The sequence below is a fragment of the Fukomys damarensis genome, unplaced genomic scaffold (genome assembly GCF_012274545.1).
Source record: "Fukomys damarensis isolate Sample0158 unplaced genomic scaffold, DMR_v1.0_HiC HiC_scaffold_26, whole genome shotgun sequence".
NCBI classification, from domain to species: domain Eukaryota; kingdom Metazoa; phylum Chordata; class Mammalia; order Rodentia; family Bathyergidae; genus Fukomys; species Fukomys damarensis.
Window position 1 is genome coordinate 2,821,580 of NW_022900938.1, and position 22,395 is coordinate 2,843,974.

The 22,395-nt window shown below is 33.8% G+C and overlaps 1 protein-coding gene across 1 annotated transcript in view; it reads left to right on the forward strand.

Annotated features, from left to right (window-relative positions):
* The window catches only part of Boll (boule homolog, RNA binding protein), a 32,036-nt gene that overhangs the window by 6,404 nt on the left and 3,237 nt on the right, over positions 1–22,395 (forward strand). Inside the window, exons 4-10 of the mRNA XM_010631972.2 lie at positions 465–519; positions 1,941–2,016; positions 5,304–5,431; positions 10,067–10,138; positions 14,269–14,316; positions 15,378–15,506; positions 17,852–17,950. Coding sequence (XP_010630274.1) covers positions 465–519; positions 1,941–2,016; positions 5,304–5,431; positions 10,067–10,138; positions 14,269–14,316; positions 15,378–15,506; positions 17,852–17,950 — 607 coding nt within the window. The remainder of the gene's footprint in view (positions 1–464; positions 520–1,940; positions 2,017–5,303; positions 5,432–10,066; positions 10,139–14,268; positions 14,317–15,377; positions 15,507–17,851; positions 17,951–22,395) is intronic.

Here is a 22,395-nt window from a genome sequence, read left to right on the forward strand (position 1 = left end):
TTTTTTTTTTTTAAACCTTTTTTTTTTTTTTTTTTTTTTTTTTTGGTACAGGGGATTGAACTTGCAACCCTATTATTTTAAAAGGACAGTAATGCTCTGGATTGAAATTCATCATGTCCCAATTTTTAAGTCAAAACCTGAATCTCTCATGCTTTTCTTCCTTACATAAAGCTGAGGTTTCTTTTTTCTTTCAGTCCCCTACCTTTGGAAAGAAGAGGTGACAGTGTTCAGCTGTGAATGATTCTTCTAATCATGCTTGTGTGGCATAGAAAGGGTCTTACTTTCATAGTGGCCTATTCTTAATAGAATTTTTTAAATATTTAATACAGAGATGGGGGTAGCTCAGTGGTAGAACATTTGCTTAAAATGAGCAAGGTCCTGAGTTTAATTCCCAGCAGCACAAAATAAAAACTAATATAAATATTCTAATAAAATGTTTAGTAATTATTACTCCATTTATTTAGGTATGGTTTTGTCACTTTTGAAACACAAGAAGATGCACAAAAAATTCTGCAAGAGGTAAGTCCTTTTGGTGTATTTAACTTCATTTTGGATCTTTCTTTAAAATCAGTTCTATATGGTGCTTAATAGTAGAGTACAGTGATCACTTGCTAAAACAAAACTTACATGCATATTAAGATTGCCATTGGTCTGCAAGAAACTATCTGCAGAAAAACAAATTATAAATCATTTAAGTGTGATTGTGAGGTCATAATATAAGTTTTCAAGCTTTTTGCTTACCAACTTGTGGATATATCTTTAGTAAGGTTTTCTGAGATTATTTACCTTCTATGAAAAACTATCAGTAGTGGCAAATCTGTCACATGTGTGCTACAGTGAGCTGTTTGTATTATTGAAAGTTCTGTTGTATTTTTCCTTAAAGATAAGAGGTGGTTTTTCTAAACTAAAACCTCAGTATTCAGGTTTAATTGCAGTGCTGACACTTAGTGATAAATAAGTGGATTTACAGTCACAGTTTGGGCACTCAGTCTCACCGACAAGGAGCATTTATAGAAAAAGTCTATAGCCTGCAGATAGGTGTAATAACTTTAGTTATAGCAAATGAAACATTTAATTTTTTTAGAAAAATGTAAGTTTGAATTGTATATTATCAAAATTGTAGATAGTCAATTCTTGTTACAGTAGTCACAGTAGTTACATACCTTAACATAACCATGTATGCTGAGTCAGTGAAGACTACACTGCTGCTCTGTGGAGCAGAAAGAGCCAGGTCAGGTTCCCAAGAGCTTCTGGTCACAATATTACTACGATCAACCAGTCAATATGTAACCTTGTTTTATGTGTGTTTCTATTTAAAGATGCCATATTTAATAGATTGATGATTTATTAACATTGAATTCATGACCAGCAGAACCATGATTCATGCCTGACTAAATTCAACACCTCCAACACATGTTTTCTCTGTAAGCCTTGGACATTCTTGGGCTCAGGAACATAGCTAGCACTCTAACACTAGACTTGGATCCATTTACATAACAGAATCACTAGGAGAAATGAGGAAAACTTAACACCAAATAGAATATGAAAGAAAACACTTGTTTACAGTGTGAGCTGAAACAATATCACCTCATGTGTCCTCAGCTATTAGCAATGTGTAACTACTCAAAATTGTGACCATTCTGCTCATATCCAAAATAACCTTGACATCACCACAAGAACTGATTTGGGGGCAGTCACAAATACAGAACCAATGAATAAAGAGGATGAATTGTACTACAAACAGGGTGTTAGGGTCACAGCATCGGAAGCAAGATTAGTATTCAGATTACCTGAATCCAAAAACCTGCTCTTCCACTGTGCCCTGCTGCTTTCAGAGATAATATAATCTGAATGTTTAAAAATATTTCTTACTAATTTTTCTGTATTGGTTTCATATTTATACAGTGCCAAAATGAAAAAATATTTTATTTTTATTTTAGGCTGAAAAACTTAATTATAAAGATAAGAAACTAAACATTGGTCCAGCAATAAGAAAACAACAAGTAGGGGTCTCTCGTATGTATTGAAAACTTCTGTATTTTTGCATAGTCTTTTATAGAATTTTGTTAAGGTATCCTGTTTCTTTCATGTAATAGTTATTTTAGCAAAGTTTATAGAAGGTATTTTTTATCACAAATTAATACATCTTAGTTTTTTGGCTGAGGAAAAATATACATAAATAATGGTACCCAAATGTATTCCATATAGTTGTATCTTTAAAGGAAAAATCCTTTATGATGAAAATATCCTTTCAAATAGCAAACTTCATTAGAAATAATTTAGTAACTTGGAACTACTAATTAAAATTATTTCTACTTAGAAAAGTTATTTAAAATTAATCAGTAAAAATACTGAAAGTGAGAATATAGAACTGATAGCAGAAACTTCCTTTGAGGTTTGTACTATCCCCAAGCACAGGTGTCATAGCCACCAGAGGGAACAGGCCTTAAAGCTTTAGGATGTGTGCCTTCCTCTTGTTGTTGCAGTGCTCTTGGCTCTTCTTCTAACTCTTGCCTCTTATTACATTAAGAATCTGTATAGTTAATTTGTACCTATAAAATTATTACCATAAAAATTATAATTTTTTTTAAAACTTACCATAAAATTATAATTTTTCTTATTTTCCTAGCCACATCCTAGTGTCTACTGGAACGTTTCAATCATTGGGTGGTTATCTTAGCTCCAGTAACAAGTGAATGAGTTGTGATCATCTGAATTTCTCTGCTTTGAATTAGAAGCTAACAGATAATTCAGCAGAACAGTTCCAAAGAACACAACACTTGTATCTTTAACCCAGAGTACTCTTTGCCCATGCATTCTTAGCACAGCTCAAACATCATTTCCTCATAGATAGCCCATAGCATATATTAAGAGAGATTAATTTTCTGTATATGTAAAATAACATAAATCTTCACTACAGTTACCTGTATTACCTAGTAACGTACCCTATACTGCCTCTTCATATGTTTATCAAAATATTAATTGATTATATAATTAGCTAATAATTATTTTGCATACCAGAACCTAACTTCTGTGCACACAGAGGCTATTCCATGTCCAATTAAAAAATTTTTTTTTGCTATATCTCCAGAACCGAATTCAATGCCCTTTAATAGTATACATTATGTTATTACAGTATTCATTTAATGGATAAATCATGTTTCATTGATCGTAGCAGGAATCTGTAAACCTCCTAAATTGTGTGTGATATTTTACTTGAAAAAAATAAATGTATGTCTCTGAGAAGAAAGTCTGTGGTTTTATCAGATTCTCAAAAGAACATGGTTTTAAAAAAAAACTGAAGTAGACAGTAACCATACTAGACCAAATGCAGTGAAAACATAAAAGCTGAGAAATAATAGTGCTGTTACAGTAGTCAGCCAGTGGAACTGACAGTGCAGCTTGTCGACTGCATCAGCTTGTTTAGAGATGTTCAAAGTGTGGCATCTGGAACCCTAGCTCAAGATGTCTGGTGATGAGTCCCTGGAATTTGTATTTTAATAAACTGTCTAGGTGACTCAAGTGGATGTTAAATTTTGAGAAGCACAGGTATAGTTGAAGGAGTATTATCAGTTCCAGTCATTTATAAAACCTTGCTAGTCAAGTACTTAATCCAGTTTGTAACTCTACGACAGACAGTATGTGTAATTTGATTTATTATTGTATCTTTGTTTTTGTTTTTGGCAGTACTGGGGATTGAACCCAGGGTATTCACACTGAGTTGTATACCCACCCCTTTTTTATTCTTTTGAGACAAGGTCTTGCTGAGTCAGTAAGTTACCTAGGCTAAGCTAAAACGTGCAGTCCTCCTGGCTCAGCCTCCCAAAGTGCTGAGATTTATAGGTGTGTGCCATCGTGCCCAGCTGATTTTTTTTTTTTTTTTTTTTTTTTTTTTTTTGGAGAGGGGATCTGGCTTAGAAAATGAGTTGGAGACTGGATTCCCAGACTAACTACACATAGACTGGTCATGTTGGGCCACAGATTTAGCTCAGTGGTTCCGCTGCCTGCCTTGCAAGTGCAAGGATCCGAGTTCAATCTCCGGTACCAAAAAAACAAGACTGATCATGTTTTCAAGAACAGTGGTTTTAACAGAGGGAGACTGGAAAGAAAAGAGAATCATAGTATGGATGAATGGCTGCTAGCAGTAAAGCCAGACAAGTAGAGTGGAACCCGGAGGTCTACAGCAAGGTGGAATCTTCTCCAGCCTTACTTCCTCCATCATCTTTGAACTTTATAAATTAGGTCTAAAACATTAGGAATTTTAATATCTGTAGTCTCCATAACTCTAAATTGTTCATAAAAATGACTTAGCAGATAATGTATATTTTCTTTGTTTCATTATACTGGTGTTAAAATCTGAATTGATAGATTTTTAATATTTTTATTGGCCTTGTCTCTTTCTCTGTTTAATTACCTTAAGCTAATAAAAGTTATAAGGTGGGCTAGGGATTTAGCTCAGTGGTTCCACTGCCTGCCTTGCAAGCGCAAAGACCCTAGTTCAATCCCCAGTACCAAAAAAAAAAAAAAACAAGTTATAAGGTAATGAGTTTGAAAATAGATACTTCAAAGACAGTTTATCCCATTTGAGCAAGCTGCTATTCTGCTGGGTGTCATCCCAAAAGAATTAAAAGACTCAAACCACAATGATATATGTACACTCATGTTTATAGTGGCAGAGTTTGTAATAGTAAAACTTGGAAAAAGCCCAGTTGCCCATCAACTGGAGACTGGATAAAGATTTTTTTTTAATGGAGTACAGTGAGAAACTAGACACATTTATAGCTAAATGAATGGACATTGAGGCCATACTCTTAAGTGAAATAAATGGGACACACATAAATACTGGATAGTTTCTCTGGAAACTAAAAGTGTAAATAAGGATCAAAATGTATAATTGATAATGTAAAATAGGAATAAAAGGTCCAGAGGGGAAGGGGAAGTGGGATGGGTTGGGGAAAGGAAAGAAGGGAATAGAATTAATATGAGAAACTGAAAAAGTGGAAACAGAGTCTTTGTAAATAGGGAGGGATAGAGGAGCTAAAGGCAGGGGAGGGGATTGGGGGGAAAATGAGAACCAAGATAGATTATGGGAAGTTACAAATATCCAATAATGAATGTCATATTGTATACCTAAAATGTACCAATAAACTTCATGAAAGAAAAAATACAGTGTATATATGGAATTTAGAAACATTTGTGTTATTTTACTGTACCTTTGTAGATGTGTTAAATATTTTTCCAAAAGTGTTCAGAAATTACATATTTAAAAGCTAAATTGTTTCAATTCTTCAATATTTGCTTAGGTTCTAGTGTAATGCCAGCTGCTGGAACTATGTATCTAACCACTTCAACAGGATACCCTTACACTTACCATAATGGTGTGGCTTATTTTCATACTCCAGAGGTCACTTCTGTTCCACCACCTTGGCCTGTAAGTAACTTCATTTTAAGAATTTTCATCTATTAATATCAAATATTTTTAAATATTTTATTTCTCAAACATTTCAAACACAATACAAAAACATAATACCTATGTCCCTGTCACTTAAATTTAATAAATGTTAACATTCTACCATATTTACTTAAATTATTTTAAAAGGAAGAATAAAATATGGCAAATACAAGTAAAGTTCTCATCTCTATTCTTTTTTAATCAATTTTATTGGTACATTTTATGTATACACTATAATGATATTTGTCATTGGAAATTTGTACCTTTACGTAATTTATCTTGGTTCTTATTTTTTTCCCCATTCTCCTGCCCTCCCTTCAACCCCTTCCTCCCCTCCCTATTTACAGAGACTCTGTTTCCACTTTTTCAGTTTCTCATATTAATTCCATTCCCTTCTTTCCTTTCCCCAAACCATCCCATTTCCCCTTCCCTTTTGCTCCTTTTCTTCCTATTTGATGTTATCTATTATACATTTTAGTCTTTATTTACACTTTGTTTCTCACACTAGAGAAACTATTTGGTATTTACACATGTGTGTCTATTTATTTCACTTAAGAGTATGGCTTCAATGTGCATCCATTTAGCTACAAATGTCTCTAATTTCTTGTTCTTTATGACTGAGTAGTACTTCATTTTATTTAAAAAAATAAAATAAAACATGTTTCCTTTATCCAGTCTCTAGTTGTTGGGCCACTGGGCTGTTGCCAAGTTTTAGCTATTACAAACTATGCCACTATAAACATGGGTGCACATATATCACTGTGGTATGATTCTTTTCATTCTTTTGAGATGATACCCAGCATGGGATTAGCTGGGTCAAATCTAATCTTTCTAATCCTAGTTGTTTGAGGTATCTGCATACTGATTTCCATAGTGGTTGCACCAGTCTGCACTGCCACCAGCAGTGGATCAAAGTTCTTCTTTCCCCACAGCCATTCTTTCTGGAGTGAGGTGAAAGCTCAGCATTGTTTTTATTTGCATCTCTCAAATGACCAGTGATGTTGAACATTTTTTCATATGTTTATTTGCTATTTTTACTTCTTAGAGAAATGTCTTTTCATTTCAGATACCCATTTTTGGATTGGGTCTTTAAATTTGGAAGGTCTGATTTTTTTAACTTCTTTGTGTATTCTAAATAGTAGACCTTTGTGTGAGGAACAGTTGGTGAAAATTTTTTCCCACATTGTGAGTTATCTCTTCTCGCTGTTGGTAGTTTCTCTTGCTGTGCAGAAGCTTTTTAAAAAGAAGAGATCCTACTTGCTGATTGTGCTAGTTCACGTGCAATCACAGTGTTGTTCTTGAAGTCTTTTCTGATGCCAATGTCTTTAAGAGTTCTATGTAACCTCTCTTCCAACCAGTTTAGTGTTTCTATTTTAATATTTAGATCTTTAATCCATTTGGATTTTAGTTTAGTGCATGGTGAGAGACACAGGTCTAGTTTTAATCTTTGGCAAGTTAAAACCCAGTTTTTCCTGCATCTTTTGTTAAAGAGGTTGTCTTTCCTTCATTGAGGGTATTTGGCTCCTTTGTCGAAAATGAGGTGTCAGAGTGTCATCATCTCTATTCTTAACATCTTTTCCTTCTCAGAATATATTTCCCATCTGTTTTGTATGTTTTTTACTGTAAATGTATGTATCCTTAAACATCATATAATATTGCTTTGAATGGGGGATGTTTATGTTTTTGTTTTAGCAGAACCTGAGATCGAACTCAGACCCTTGAGCTTATCAGGCAGGCACAAAGCCACTGAGCTACATCCCCAGTCCATTTTACAAGTCTTATATAAATTAAGTTTCTACTCAACACTATGTTTTTGAGATTAAACTGTGTTGATTTTTTTTTAGATTATGCCGTTAATCTGTGAATATCTAATTCACTTACTTTAATATTTTATATTATTATATGAATGTACTACAGTTTTTTATATTCCTTTATTCATGGATATTTTAATTTTTTTCTACAATGAAGGTTATATTGAACATCCAGATCTTATGTGTATTATGAATTTTTTCAGGGCAGTGGTTTTCAAAGGTTTTGTTATATATCCTCTAATTTTTGAAAAATTATAAATATACTCATTTTAAGGTGATATCTGAAACTTGTGAGTTTACTTTAGACATATGGTCTATTACAGATTTGTTTTAAATATTTATCAAAACCTTGTACCCATATATTTAGCTTTTTTATTTATTATTTATTTTGGTACTGGAAATCAAACTTAGGTCCTTGCGCTTGCAAAGCAGGTGCCGGAACCACTGAGCTAAATCCCCATCCCTAGCTTTTTTTAATAATTGAAAAAGTCTGCTCTACAGCCTAGTTAACAAAGCCAGTCATCATATAAAGGTACAAGATCCCAATAATGCATATAACTGTACTGTATACGTAAAATGTACCAATAAACTCAATGAAAAAAATTTTAAAAAACAAAGCTAGTTAATTGAATAAAACTATTAGAAGACTCTGACTTTGTTTTAAACTTAAAAGAGTTTATATGTATCCCTGTGGACATCAGCTAACTTAATTTTTTTATGAAATAAGTTACCATCTCCTATTTAATGTTACTTATGCAGCTCTTTTTGTTTTAACTCTTCCTATTTCTCTGTTTCTTTTACCTTCTTGAATTGTGTATTTGTTTGATGCACTGATTCTGTTTACATTACAGAAAAAAGCAGTATAGTAAGATCCAGAAAGAATGAGAACTATGTGTTTATTTAGGGAAGGAAGTGAATGAAAGGGGAGTTTTGAAAAGAGGAATCCAGAAAACACAGAAATATTCACAGGCAGATCGTCAAGTTTAGGTTCTGAAAATTGGTGCTCTTAGTTTTTCATGCCTGTAAATTACTGGAAAATTTTTGTACTCCCCTAACATACTCTGATATATTCATAGAACTGAAATTTCATTTGCATCTTTAAATGTTGACTAAAAGCTTTAGAAAGTGTACCTGTTTATAAACTCTAGCCAGCAGTATGTGACACCTCCAGTTCTTCATACTGTGCCAACCCTTACAGCTACCAGATTCTTAAATTTTTAGTCAGTGTCATTATGCAGTGTCATTTGGTATTTGCCAGTGTCATCATGGTATTTGGTTTTATTTTTTTATCTGTGTAATTACTGGTATTTTCATATATTTATTGGTCATTCTAGTTTCTTCTATGAACTACCTGTTCATATTTTTGCTCATTTTTCTGTGAGGGTGATTTGGCATTTTCTTGTTCATTACCTGAATTTTGTGAATTGTAAATATATCCTTCCAGTTTGCAGATTGTCCATTTATCATGATTTGAGGATTTCCCCCCATTTAAAAAGTTACAATTTTTGTATTAATTTAATGTTGACAAATGTATTGTTTTCCTTTATGGTTTCAATTTTTAGTATCTCATTTTAAAAATTCCTTTTTTACAAGAATGTTGATAATTTTTTTTAAATTCTGTAGTGTTGCTGCCTTTTGAAACTAGATCTTAAATCTCTGGGATATGTAATAACTAAACTATCCATTTCCTATTTGAAATGAGTCCTCATTCAAAAATCCTAGTTGCTCTTTGTGGATCTTTTTTCTATTCCTGTGGTACACTTGCTTACTCTGACCAATTGTGTTTTCATTTATGTGACCTTAGAATGAGTCTGAAGTATGATAGAACAGATTCACTTTATTCTTCAGGAGTCCATCATAAGTCTTTGCTTTTATAAATACAATTTTTATAATTCAACTTGTTTATTTCTGCAAAAAGCCCTTTTGTGTTCTTATAAGAATTTACATTCATTATATAGATTAATTTGGGACATTTAGGTATTTTCTAATATCAAATCTTCCCATCCATGAAAATGATATGTCTCTGTTTAGGTCCTTTTCATTTTATCTTCACCTCCCAACTCCTTGAGTTATTATCATAGCAGTGTTCCTGCTACAGAATTGATGTAATAACTTTATAATCTTATTCTTGAAAGAATGAACAAGTTCCTTATTGATTCACCATTAAACTTTTTTTCTTTCTCTCTTTTTCTGTCTTTCTGTAGGCTTTGGAAAATATTCTTCACCAGAGTCTCACAAGCAGAGTCTCACAGCCTTGGCATTATTGCCATTTTGAACGAAATAGTTTCTTTGTTGGGGAGAGCTCTCCTGTGCGTTGTAGGATGTTTAGAATTGTCCCCAGCTACTCCACAGTTATGAAAACCAAAACATTTTCCAGCATTTCCAGTTAATCTCTATGAGGCAGAATCACCCATGGTGAAAGCTGTTGCGCTAAAACAATTTAGGAAGTTTCCACGGTAAAAACAGGCAGTGTACCCCTAAGTTCAAATGCCACTTTAAACATTCTCTTTGACGCTATTTTTGATAATCTTTGAAGTTGATTCATTTCAGACTAAGAGCAAGTTTTCTGGTACTGTACTTGCTTTACTACCATACTACTGTGGAAATGAAACACGCGGAAACAGGTGTACTCTGACGGTTGTTTAAATAGACTTAAGTAGAGTTGATAATAATAATAAGTATAAAATCACTTTAATCATTAACAAAAAGTTTACTGAGTTTATGCAGTAATTTGAAAAATTTTATTATTAGATATTTTAAAGAATTTTGCCTAAAACAATTTTACTTTTCTTTCCTCATACAGTCACGTGCCATATGTAGTTCTCCTGTGATGGTAGCTCAGCCTGTTTATCAGCAACCTGCATATCACTACCAGGTAGACATTAAATTACAATTCAAACCCTCTCTGATACTTTCAGTTCTTTTTGAGGTAATGTTCCTTCCTTTCTTGTGCAAATAACCTGCTGATCAAAAAGAGATGGTCAAGCCTTAACGGCAGGGTTGTTTTTTTTTTTATGAGGGAATTAAATAATGTTATATAAGATGGGCAGGGCTTCAGGGTCAGTTTTGTTCCCCTGGCTAACCTTAAAAACACCTTTAGCAATAATTCCTCAAGTCAGATACAGGTAGTGGACCCCAAGCTGATGTTTTATGTTACTGTTTACATTATGTCAATTTCTTGTTATATTGCAACAGCTTGTGGTTTATTACCTATTACATTTTGACAGCCTTTTTTAGTTAACCAGCACCCTTCTTTTTATTGACTCTAGTGGGCCAGACTATTTTGGTTTATAGCAGAGTCATCAAACAGTGCTTCTAGACCAGACCCAGCCAACAGCCTGTTTTTGTAGATAAAGCATTACTGGAACATAGCCTCATTTTCTTTTGTATTATCTATGGTTGCTTTTGTGCTAGCATGAAAGAGCTGAGTAGTTTTAACAGAGATCATATGGCCTATAAATCTTAAAATATTTACTCTCTAGTCCTTTACATGAAACATTTCTCAACCTCTGGTTTATAACATTTGCACATAAAATCACATTCTTTCATGCCTCTGGAGCAGTGGAAGAACTTTTTATTTCTGTCACCTTTTCAACTTTTAAAATAGACCTACACAAAATGTTAACATTATAGGATCAGACAAGGTATGGGTGGCTTTTTCCTGAAATTCCAGCACTTGGGATGCTGAGGCAGGAGGATTGCCATGAGTTTGAAGCCAGCCTGGGATACATAGTGAAACTCTTGTCTCAAAAAAAAAAAAAAAAAAAAAAATTACAGAATCTTTTTTCCTATTACACTTTGTTTTGGGAAAATCAATTTTTCTATTACTGTGCTAAATATAATACCTCACTTTTAAAGCTAAAGTAATTTTATAGCATTTATTTAAAGCACATTAGGTAGCATGAGTTTTCCTAGACTGTCACAGAATCCCAGCAGAGGCCCCAGAAACATGATCAGGTGCTGCTGCCATATCATTTAATGTAGCAGGCTGAACAGCTGAACAGGGTTTTGAGACCCTTAGCTCTTTGCCCACCTCGAGCACCTGGTAATAAGGTAGAGCCCTAACAGGGTTTTCTTTAGCAAGTGATTGTTAGCATACAGTGTCCTTCCCCTCCTCTTCAACTGATTGAAAAAGGCTAGGGGATGACTGAGTTTAATACATCTGTTCCTTGGAACTTGGGGCATGCTGGCACTTTTGGACTCAACCTCTTCTTAAAAATAATATCCCAAGAAGAATCCAGTGGTAGAGACAGGGAGGAAGACTGGGTTGAATTTTAATGAGCAACAAGCAAAGTGAACCTCAAAGAGGAACCTCTTCCCAAAAACCTTTGTGGTGACTCCAGTTCAAAGGACTCAGTGCAAGGTAGGCTTCTAGAATCAAAGTTTAAACCTGTAGTCTCAGGTTCCCAGCAGGAATATCACTAGTGAGTCTAGTAAAGTACCCTAACTAGAGGAATCACTTGGCGTATGCGAAACCCCTAAAATTATCTGTCCTAGCTTTTACCAGGGACAAGAAGAGCAACGCAGTTTAGTACTTAGAGAGTGTTTTCTGCTTGTGCCTTACTGAGTTCACCTCCTCCTCTCCTTTGTTAATTGATTACATACAGCTGTAGCTCACTTGTCATATCAGAAAGTTTAATACAATTAATTTTACCTTGATTCTGATTTTCTGCTTGACACAAATTATAAATGTGTTACCTAGATATAGTTGGAATTAGGGATCCATATTTCTCAAAATAAAATAATTTCAGTTCACAGTTTTCTTTCCAGTTACATATTTATTATAATTCTACCCTTAAAATTGCCAGTTTGGTCAGAATCCTATCCCTTCTTACAAATTCTAAGATTGATAGTCTTATCAGTTTCTGTAGTCAAAAACAAGTAATATGTGGCTTAATCAGTATTTACCTCCTTCACTTCATAGTTATTTATGTAATAAATCAGCATATCAATAATTGTATTTCAAATTTTTATTAAAATACTTATAAGATTATATTTTATCCTGCATCTTTCAGTCTGTCATATGAAATGTAGATTTCGCATTATCTCTGTTATCATTATAATACAGTGGTATTGTCCCTTAGCAGTTGAAGTGGTCAGAACTGAATTTACAGTGATTTCCTTTAGATGGTACATGGGGTCATCTTTCTGTGATTTTTTTAGTTTAATCATAAGAAAGAGACTTTATTTAAAACGAATAAGAATAAAACATTCATTATTAAAAATTAATATATCTCAAGAAATAAAGTCTAGCTTTTATATTGTCATCTTACGATAAGAATCTTAAATAAATCACCCGCAATCCTATAGTGGTGATTGAACCTAAGGCTTCACATGTGCTAGGAAAGTGCTCTGCCACTAAGATAAGCTCCAGTGCTTTTTAAATTTCATTTGGACACAGAGCCTTCCTAAAATGCTCAGGCTGGCCTTGAACTCATGCTTTACCTGCCTTAGCCTGTTGAGTACTTGGAATTATAGATTTGTGCTACTGTACCTCGCCCAGCCTTTTTTTAATTAATAGCTTTATTTAGATATAATTCACATACAATCCACCTAACAAAGAAACAGTTGAATGGTTTATAGTAAATTCATTGTTACTGTGCAACCACACCAAAGTCAGCCTTAGAATATTTTAATCACCCCCTGCAAAAAAAAAAAAAAAATCTTACCCATTAGGAGTCACTTCTGTTTCCCCCCATCCCCAGCCCTAGGTTTCCAGTAATCTTCTCTGTCTTCATAGATTTGTCTGTTCTGGACATTTTACATAAAGAGTCACATACTGTATGGTATTTCATGACTGACTGTGTCCACTCAGCAGAAAGGTTAACAGTACTCACATGGTTGCACACATCAGTACATCTCACAATAAAATCCCTTGGTGTGGGTCCACTGAAATTTTGTTCATACATCAAACAAAAAATATTTGAATTGTCTCTGTTTGTTGGATATTACAAATAACATTGTAATGAACAGCATTATTGATGAACAAGTTTTGGTGGGACATACATTTGCATTTTTCTTAGGTCTTAGAATGGAATTTATGTACTTAACTTTTTAAAGTATCACCCTGCTTTACAAAAAGGCTGTACCATTTTATAGTTCCACCAGCAGATTACAAGCATCTGATTTGCTCCACATCCTCTCCAACACTTGTTCTCAGGTACACTTTGATTATAGCTATCCTAGAAGGTATAAAGTGGTATTACATTTTATTTGTATTTCCACACAGGCTGATGATGTTAACACCTTCTTTTTAATGTGCTTATGGGGTGTGTGTGTGTGTGTGTGTGTGTGTGTGTCTTATTGCCTTATATATCTGTGTCTTGTGTATATCTTTTTTGGTGAAAAGTCTGTTCATATCATTCACTCATTTTTAAGTTGTGTTATTTCTGTTTTTATTTTTGCGTTTTTAGAGTTCTTTGTATATAGATATAATTTCATTATCAGATATATGATTTATAAATACTTTGTCCTGTATCATGTATTATATTTTCATTTCTTGTTGGTATCTTTTACAGTGTTGGAAGTTTTGATGTTTATGTTTGTTTTTTTCTTCTATTGTTTGGTTATCTTGTGTGTTTTGGATATCATAATTTTATTTTTTAATATATACAAATACTTTAATCTATACATTTAGAAAATCAAAATGTTAAATACATTATTAAAAGTGCTCAAGAGTAGTATTTCCCATTGTTTCAATTATAGGGAAAAATTCTTTGATAAAATCCAATATTCATTTGTTGAATCAGTGTATGCCTTTGTGTAGCTGTTCTTTTTTAAAAACTTTTTATCATCATTTTTAAAACAGTGGCTACTTCAGTATCACAAAGATTTATAGATGTATTTTTCTAAGAGTTTCATCACTTTAGCTTTTACATTTTGGTCTCTCGTCCATCTTGAGTTAATTTTTATATATGGTGTATGTGACCAACTTCATTGTTTTGCATGGTGCTATCCAATATTTATAACATGGGTGATTTTTTTGTTTGTTGTTTCTCATTTTAGGCCCCAACACAATGTCTACCAGGACAGTGGCAGTGGGGTGTTCCTCAGGTAAATATTAACAGTCAGTACCTAATTTAAATATATAAAATCTGTATTCTTATGAAAACTGTGTAGAGACTAAAGTCAGGAAAACTACCTTTCAGACCTCCCTTTTATATTTATTAACTGTGATTCCTTTAACAGTTCATTTAATCACTTTATTCTCATTTGCTCTTAATGATGCTACACCTTTGTAAGTTTCCTTACATGATGTTTGTGAAGATAAACTAAATATGTAAATGAAAGCATTTTATAAGTAAGTGAATGCTATAAAACAAATTATTTCTAAAAATATAAAAAATAAAACATTATTTCTTTTTACTATTACTATTATTGTAAATTTTAGCATTTCTCTAGTTTCACTTCCATTTTTGTTTCAGTTGAACTTAACCTCCTAAATAACTACAGGTCTTGATATCCTTATCCTAAATTCCTGGGAGCAGAACTGTTACATATTTTTGAGTTTTTTTAGACTTTGGAATAATTATATAGGCATTACTAGTTGAATATCCCTAATCTCAAATCCAGAATGCTCTCAAATCTGAAACTTCAGAAATTTTCAAACTATTATTTTTCAGTTTTTAGAAAAACTGGTATACTACCAAAAATACTGTTTAATGACGTTTTCCCACTTCTATGGGAAGTCACAAAGCTGAGCAGACATGCCAATTTATATATCATGGATTATAGTATTATAGTTTTTAATGGTGATATTACTATAACCACAATTATAACCTGAATTGACATGTAAGATTCTGAGGCACTAATGACTTTTGATATTTACAGTGATTGTTCTTTAATGATGTCTGTGTAACTGGAATTTATAAAGACCTAGAGTTCCTAGTATATTGCTAAGATAATTCTGTGCTATCTCTTAAAAAGTGTCTTAGGAAAATATGAAACACATGTCTCTCATCTTTTCGGTAAGTCACTGGTCTAACACAGTGGTGGCAAACCTATGACAAGTGCCACAGCGAGCTGTATCATTGAAAGCTCTTAAAGGTTCATCATCACTGGTCTAACAGAAATTATTAATCATATTTGAATTTGAACTATGGTTTGTGTTTTAGTCTCCTGCCTCTTCTACTCCATTCTTATACCTACAACCTTCTGAGGTAATTTATCAACCCATGGAGATTGCACAAGATGGTGGATGTGTTCCTCCTCCACTATCTCTGATGGAAGCATCTGTTCCAGAGGTAACTGTGGAATTTTTAATTTATTTGGTTTTTAATTTTGGGCAGTGCTGGGGATGGAGCAGGGTCTTGCACATGTTAGAGTGCTTGTTAGGCAAGCACTCTACAACAGTGCTACATCCCCAGCACCATAGCCCTATAGTAATATTAAAGTAAAGTGGGGGCTGGGGATTTAGCTCAGTGGTTCTGCCGCCTGCCTCACAAGTGGAAGGTCCAGAGTACAATCTCTGGTACAAAAAAAAAAAACCACAAGAATATTAAAGTGATCTTTAGCAACTTCATCTTTCTGTTTTTAATTTGTAAATATCTTCAGCATCTGCAAGGCTTTTGTGGTGTTAGGTTTCCTAAAAAAGAAAAAAAATATTAATACCTTTACTCATTCCATGATTATTTTTAACCCTTGCCAAGTCTTCATACTACCATTTCCTCTCTTTCACTCTTAGAGCATAGCTTTACTTTCTCTTTGACAAAGTGGAACCCAGTTAGTGCAAAATAACAGCCTGCAATCCCAGCATACAGACTTAAATCCCAACTCTTGCTTAGCTTCTGATACCTATTTAGAGATTTAAGTCTTGTCGAAGGTTATTTTCTGACTCATGCTCTGAATATTTGCAGTTCCCTTCCATTCCATCTATGACCCTTTTATTTTCTTGTATTTTAAGTCTTTTTTTTCCTGCGTTGGTTTACAGCTTCACTATTTACTGTGTTACTTGGGAAATTACTTAATCTTCACAGTCTTGCTTTCATAAATTTCTTATTTGTAAAATAAGGAAAATCTTGTTTTTGGGATTCATGTAAAGATTAAGGATATTGCATACAAAGTTCTTTGTTTAATGCCTAGCACCTTGTAAGGGGCAGTTATTATCCCATGACACAATGCCCCAGGTCTAACTCCTCTTAGCTCTCAAAGCCAAGATTCTTGAATGAGTTCTCTATGTTCATTATTCCTACTGCTTCACTACCCCCACCTACTGAGTCTGCTTCATTACCATCTATTAAAGGTGCTTTTGAAAAACCTTTGAAAAAGGTCCTTAGTGACTTTCTGTTGTCAAATCATTCTTCCTCTTTAATCTTACTTGGACTCTCAGAGACACTACATATTCCTTGAGGTATTTTCTCCCGTGGTTCACATGATACTGCTCTTTTCTGGTGGATTCCTTTTTTGCTTCTGTTTTCCCTTATAAACTAATCCCTTGCTCCTCATGATTTCATGTTTGTCTCTCCATTCTTTCACCCTCTGTATTCACTTCTATGCAATTATCCATACCTGTGACAGGTCTCTGACCCAGCTTCCCTCTCTATACCTATCCTGCCACATATGGCCATAAGCACTTGATTGTGGCAAGATCAAATTGAGTTGTTGTGTACTTGTGAAATACACACCAGATTTTTAATGACATATTATGCCCCCCGAAAAAGTTAAAAGCTCAATAATTTAATATTGGATATACTTTTATATGATAATAGTTTGAATCTGTTGTATTAAATAAAATATATTATTAAAACATAATTTTTATATTCTTTTGGGGAGTCAGGACCAGGGATCAAACTTGGGTCCTTGCACTTGAGAGGCAGGCGGCAACACCACTGAGCTAAATCCTTGGCCCTATTAAAATGTAATTTTACCTATTACTGTTTTCTAACATTACTCCTGGAAAATTTCACCTTACATATGTAGTTCACTTTACATTTCTGTTGAACAGTATATCTCTAGTAGAATTCCTGCAAATAATTGTACATGTCATAAACCTAACTTCTCTCCATCAACTTCTTCATCACATATGATTATATAAACATTAGACTTTCCTGTGTTCCATAGATGGTGCCTCATCTTAGAGAAGCCGTACGTATGCTTTACCAGTTCTTTTTCCTGCCTGTTGTTCCACTGCTCTTCTTCCAGCTGTCTTTCAGTGTGTGATCTCTCTTCTAGCATGCCAAACTACCTGTTCAGATCTCCCAGATGAGGTGTGTTCTTACTTCCTTCTGTGTCTGATGATACTACTCCATCATTCTTTCTCTAATTCTTCAAAATCAAACATCAGCCCCTTGAAGAAACTGTCCTTTACCACCCTAACTCAACTTTCTTAAGGAACACCAAGTTCTCCTTTTCTTTCCTCCCATGCATCATATACCTGTGTCACAGGGCATATCATAGTTTCACTACTGTGTGTTTCTTGATCAGACTGTAAGTTAATTAAACAGATAATGTTTTTTTTTTGTTTCTCTTTGTTGTATAGCAAAGTGCTTAGCACACTGTAATGCTAAATAACTCTTTTTAATTAACAAATGAAAGTAATGTCTTTCCCCCCACTCCCTCCTTCCCCACACCTGCTTTCCTTTTATAATAGCCTTATTCTGATCATGGAGTTCAAGCAACATATCATCAGGTTTATGCTCCAAGTGCCATTGCTATGCCTGCGCCTGTGATGCAGACTGAAGCAATTAAAGTAAGGAGTTCATGTTGATTCTTTTTCTGTTTTTCTTCAGTTATATATCAAGTTTTCCAAATTTCTTTTCTGGGAAGAGAAATGGTATTGTTACCGCATCTGTGATCAGAAATACAGAATTTATGTTGTACAAATACAGTTCAAAATTAATTATAATTCCTATTAATTACCTTTAAAGATGTTATTAGTCATACATGACCCCGATTTTTTGCTTATTGTGGTAAAATATATATAAATTTAAGGTTTACCATTTTAACCACTTTGAGGATACAGTTCAGTGGCATTAATTGCATTCGTAATCATGTACTAATAATCACCATTTCCAAACTTTTCCATTGCCCAAATAGAAACTGTTTTCATTAAGCTGTAAAACTATCTTTCTCTTTTTGCCATCCCAGTCCTTTTTAACCTTTAGTCTACTTTCTGTCTCTATGAATTTTCCTATTCTATATATATATTTCATATACTCAGATTCTTAATCATCTATGTTGACATCACATAACATTTACAGGGAGATGAAAACAGTTAATGAGCTGCTCTTTCTGCTTTCAAGTGTGTTTGTGCTCCCTAAATCAGATTCAGGCCAAAGAATGATGCACTTCTGTAGTTAGATCTGTGTGTACATATTTTTTGGCTGTCTACAGTATAACAAGTATACCTCCTATTCCTTTATTAAGCAAGTTTCTTAATTAAATCTTTGTATTATAACTTTAGGGAAATAGATTTTATCTCTAGTAAACTGCAGATTATTTAGAAGTCAACATAAATTTCAGGTGCATAGTAGTTTAACAGGGAAAGAAGACATAGTCTTTGCAATAAAATGACAGGGATTAGCTGCTTCACAGTGATAGTCATATTTCTGATCCATATGTGTTAAATTCAGTATCAAGACAATCTGCACTAACAAGCCTCCTCACCTAATCCACTGTCACTGTTGTGACTATGCCCTGAATCTCTTCACTCTCTGACACAGCTGTGTAAACACAAAACTACAATTTTGGCCTCACATTAGTCCTGATTTTTAGTAAACCTTATTTATAGAGACTTCACTTTTTAGCACTGTTATAAAATCTTTTAAACAGTCTTCTGATTTTAACATTTTCTCCAAATATACATCTCTAGAAATAGTTGATATTGCTATAAAATGTTGTATAGCTACTAAGAATATCACAAATACTGGAAAGTATACTGATTGAATATAGATCAAATAGAGAGGTGGTGGGTAGTATAGATTAATGGAATGCTAAGCATTGTTAATTTAAAATATTATTTTACCTTTATAAGCAATTCTCTGCTTTTCTTTAACCAATTTTAAGATTCTGTTCTTATACTGGACTTTTGGAATTTTCACTGTGGTGCAAGGTGGAGAAGTTCTTTTCTGATCCTGGTCATTTGTGGTGCTATATGCCTTATTTATCTATATATTAAATTCTTTTTCTTTATTTGGAAAGTTTTCTGCTATTACTTCAGTAAACAGATTTGTATTCTATTTTTCACTAATTCCAATTAATCTTAGTCTTCTTTGCTTCAGTTAGGAGCTATTGGATCCATTTTTCATGTTCTCTTGTTCTGAAGGTACCTCTCATTAATTGATCTTGGACAATAGCTGTGTCTTCTAGTTCTGACACATTGTCCTCACATTGGTCACTTCTGCTACCCATACTTTTGATAGAAATTTTAATCTCCTGAATTTCTGTTGGGAGACTTTTTATGGACTCTTAATTCTTTTCTATGTTGGTTATTCATGTTTTTATAAGACATTTCTGAACACAAATGTTAAAGGCCAGGAGAGCTTGGAGTGAAGTGTTTCAAGCCCAAAAGGAAAACAATTTTCAACCCAAGCTGATATAGCCCACAAAACTATCTTTCAGAATTGATGGAGAAATTAGATGCTTTCATGATAAAGAGCACCTAAAGAAATTTGTGAGCACTATATCACTCCAAAAAATTCTGAATATCTTAGAAAGAGACAATGAAGCTAGCAATGGCAAAAGGTCTACAAGAATAAGTACACCAGGTAGGGTGAGCACTGAAATAGAAGGGAGCAATAGGGAATAAGCAAAAGGAAAATAATTCAGTGAGAGGAATAAGTCACTACTGATCAGTAAGTAATAACTCTCAATGTGAATGGTCTCAGTTCCTCAATGAAAAGACACAAACTGGCAGAATGGATCAGGAAACAAAATCCAGTAATATGCTGTATAAAAGAAACACACTTCAACCCAAAAGAAACTCATAGACTAAAATCAAAGGACAGAAAACATATTCCATTCAATGGGAACCTGTGTAAAACCAAGTGTAGCTTATCCTATATTCAAACAATGTGGACTTCAAGACAAAACTGATCAAAAGAGGCAAAGAAAGTCATTACATATTGGTTAAGGGAACAATCCAACAGGAAGAGATAACAGTTATTACCATATAACCAAACAGCAGTGCACCCAACTCCATGAAAGAAGTAGTACTTCACATGAGAGAGCAGATAAACAAAATTATACTGGAGATACCACAGTACTCCACTATCACAAATAGTTCAACTGAACAGAATATATGAGAGTTGAATAAAGCCTTGAAGCAAATGAACTTAATATCTACAGAGTGTTCCAACCAATAGCAGCACAGGAACTTTCTCCAAAATAGATCACATACTAGCCAAGAAAGAAAGCTTAAGTAAATGTAAAAGAATTGAAATTGTACCCTGAATATTAGAATTCAACAACAAAAGAAAACATAGCATGTATGCAAACCCATGGAAAGAATATACTCTTAAGTAAATAGTGGCATACAGAGGAAATGAAGAAAGAAAACAGTTTCAAAAACTGATAATACCAGTATAACACACCAATAAAAAACATTTCTTTCTTAGAGCACAATGAAAGCAGTTCTAAGAGGGAAGTTTATAACTGTAAATGCCCACATCACAAAAATAGAGCAAGTCTGAATAAACTTAACAGTGCACCTCAAATCCTAGAAAAACAAGAACAATCCAAACCTAAAACTAGAAAAGGAAATTATAATGATCAGGGCAGAAATAAATGAAATTGAGACCAAAAAACAATACAGAGGCAATGAATCAGAGTTGGTTCTTTGAAAAAAATAAGCAAAATAGACAAATGCTTGGACAATCTAATCAAAAAAAGGAGAGAAAAGACAATGCAATTAAAATGAATGAAAAGGTGAAATCACAATGGACACTGCCAAAGTCAAACCGATTATTAGCAACTACACAAATCTATGCATCAGAATATAGAAGAAATGGTTAGATTCCTAGATATATAAATTATCAAGAAGATTTTTAAAACTTGAATAATACAATAACAGACAATGAAACCGAAGCAGTAATAGAAAAACCTACCAACTAAGAAAAGACCAAGTTTAGATGTATTCACTGTTAAAATCTACAAAAACAGGCAAGATCTAACACCAAAATACTCTTCAAGCCCTCTTAAAAAATTGAAAAGGAAGGAATACTCCCAAGGTCAGTCCTGGAAGCTAGCATTACTCTAATTCCAAAACTAGACGGGGCCAGAAATGTAGCTCAGCGACACATTGCCTGCCTGGCAAGCCCAAGGTCCTGGGTTCAGTCCTGGGTTCAAAAAACAAAAACAAATATCCAATCCAAAAACTGAATTATAGGGCTGGGGATGTATCTCAGCAGCAAAGCACCTGCCTAGCAAGGGCAAGGTCCTGAGTTTGATCCCTGGTTCCAAAAAAAGAATTATAGACCAATTTTGTTAATAAATATAGATGTGAAAATCCTCAACAAGATACTGGCAAACAGAAGGCAACATCATCAAAAACAACACACATCATGACCAAGTAAACTTCATTTCAGGAATGTAAGGATGGTTCAGCACATGGAGATCAATAAATATATCACATAAATAGCAAGTACAAAAGTCATGTGATCATTTCAATAGATGCAGGAAAAGGCTTTGACAATATCCAACATCCTTTCATGATAAAAGAGTGAAGAAAATATGTACAGAAGGACTTATCTCAATCTGATAAAAGCCATTTATGATAAACCTACTGCTAACATCAAAATGCGGAAAAATTGAAAGCTTTCCTTCTAAAATCAGGAACCAAGATAAGGATATCCACTGCCACCACCCCTGTTCAACGGAATACTCAAATTTTTTTTTTAATTTTATTGAGTTTATTGGTACATTTTAGGGATACAGTACAGTTACATTCATTGTTGGGATCATGTACCTTTACATGGCATCTTGATTCTGTCATTTTCTAAATGAACAATATTAAGAATCATGCACAAATATTTAATCAAAATACAGCGTGATTGCTTTAAAATAGTTCTCTTTTGCCGGGCATTTAGCTCAGTCGTTCCACCGCCTTCCTTGAAAGCACAAGGACCCGAGTTCAATCCCCAGTACCAACAAAACAAAACAATAAAATAGCTCTCCCTTTTTAGGGAAGTGAGGACT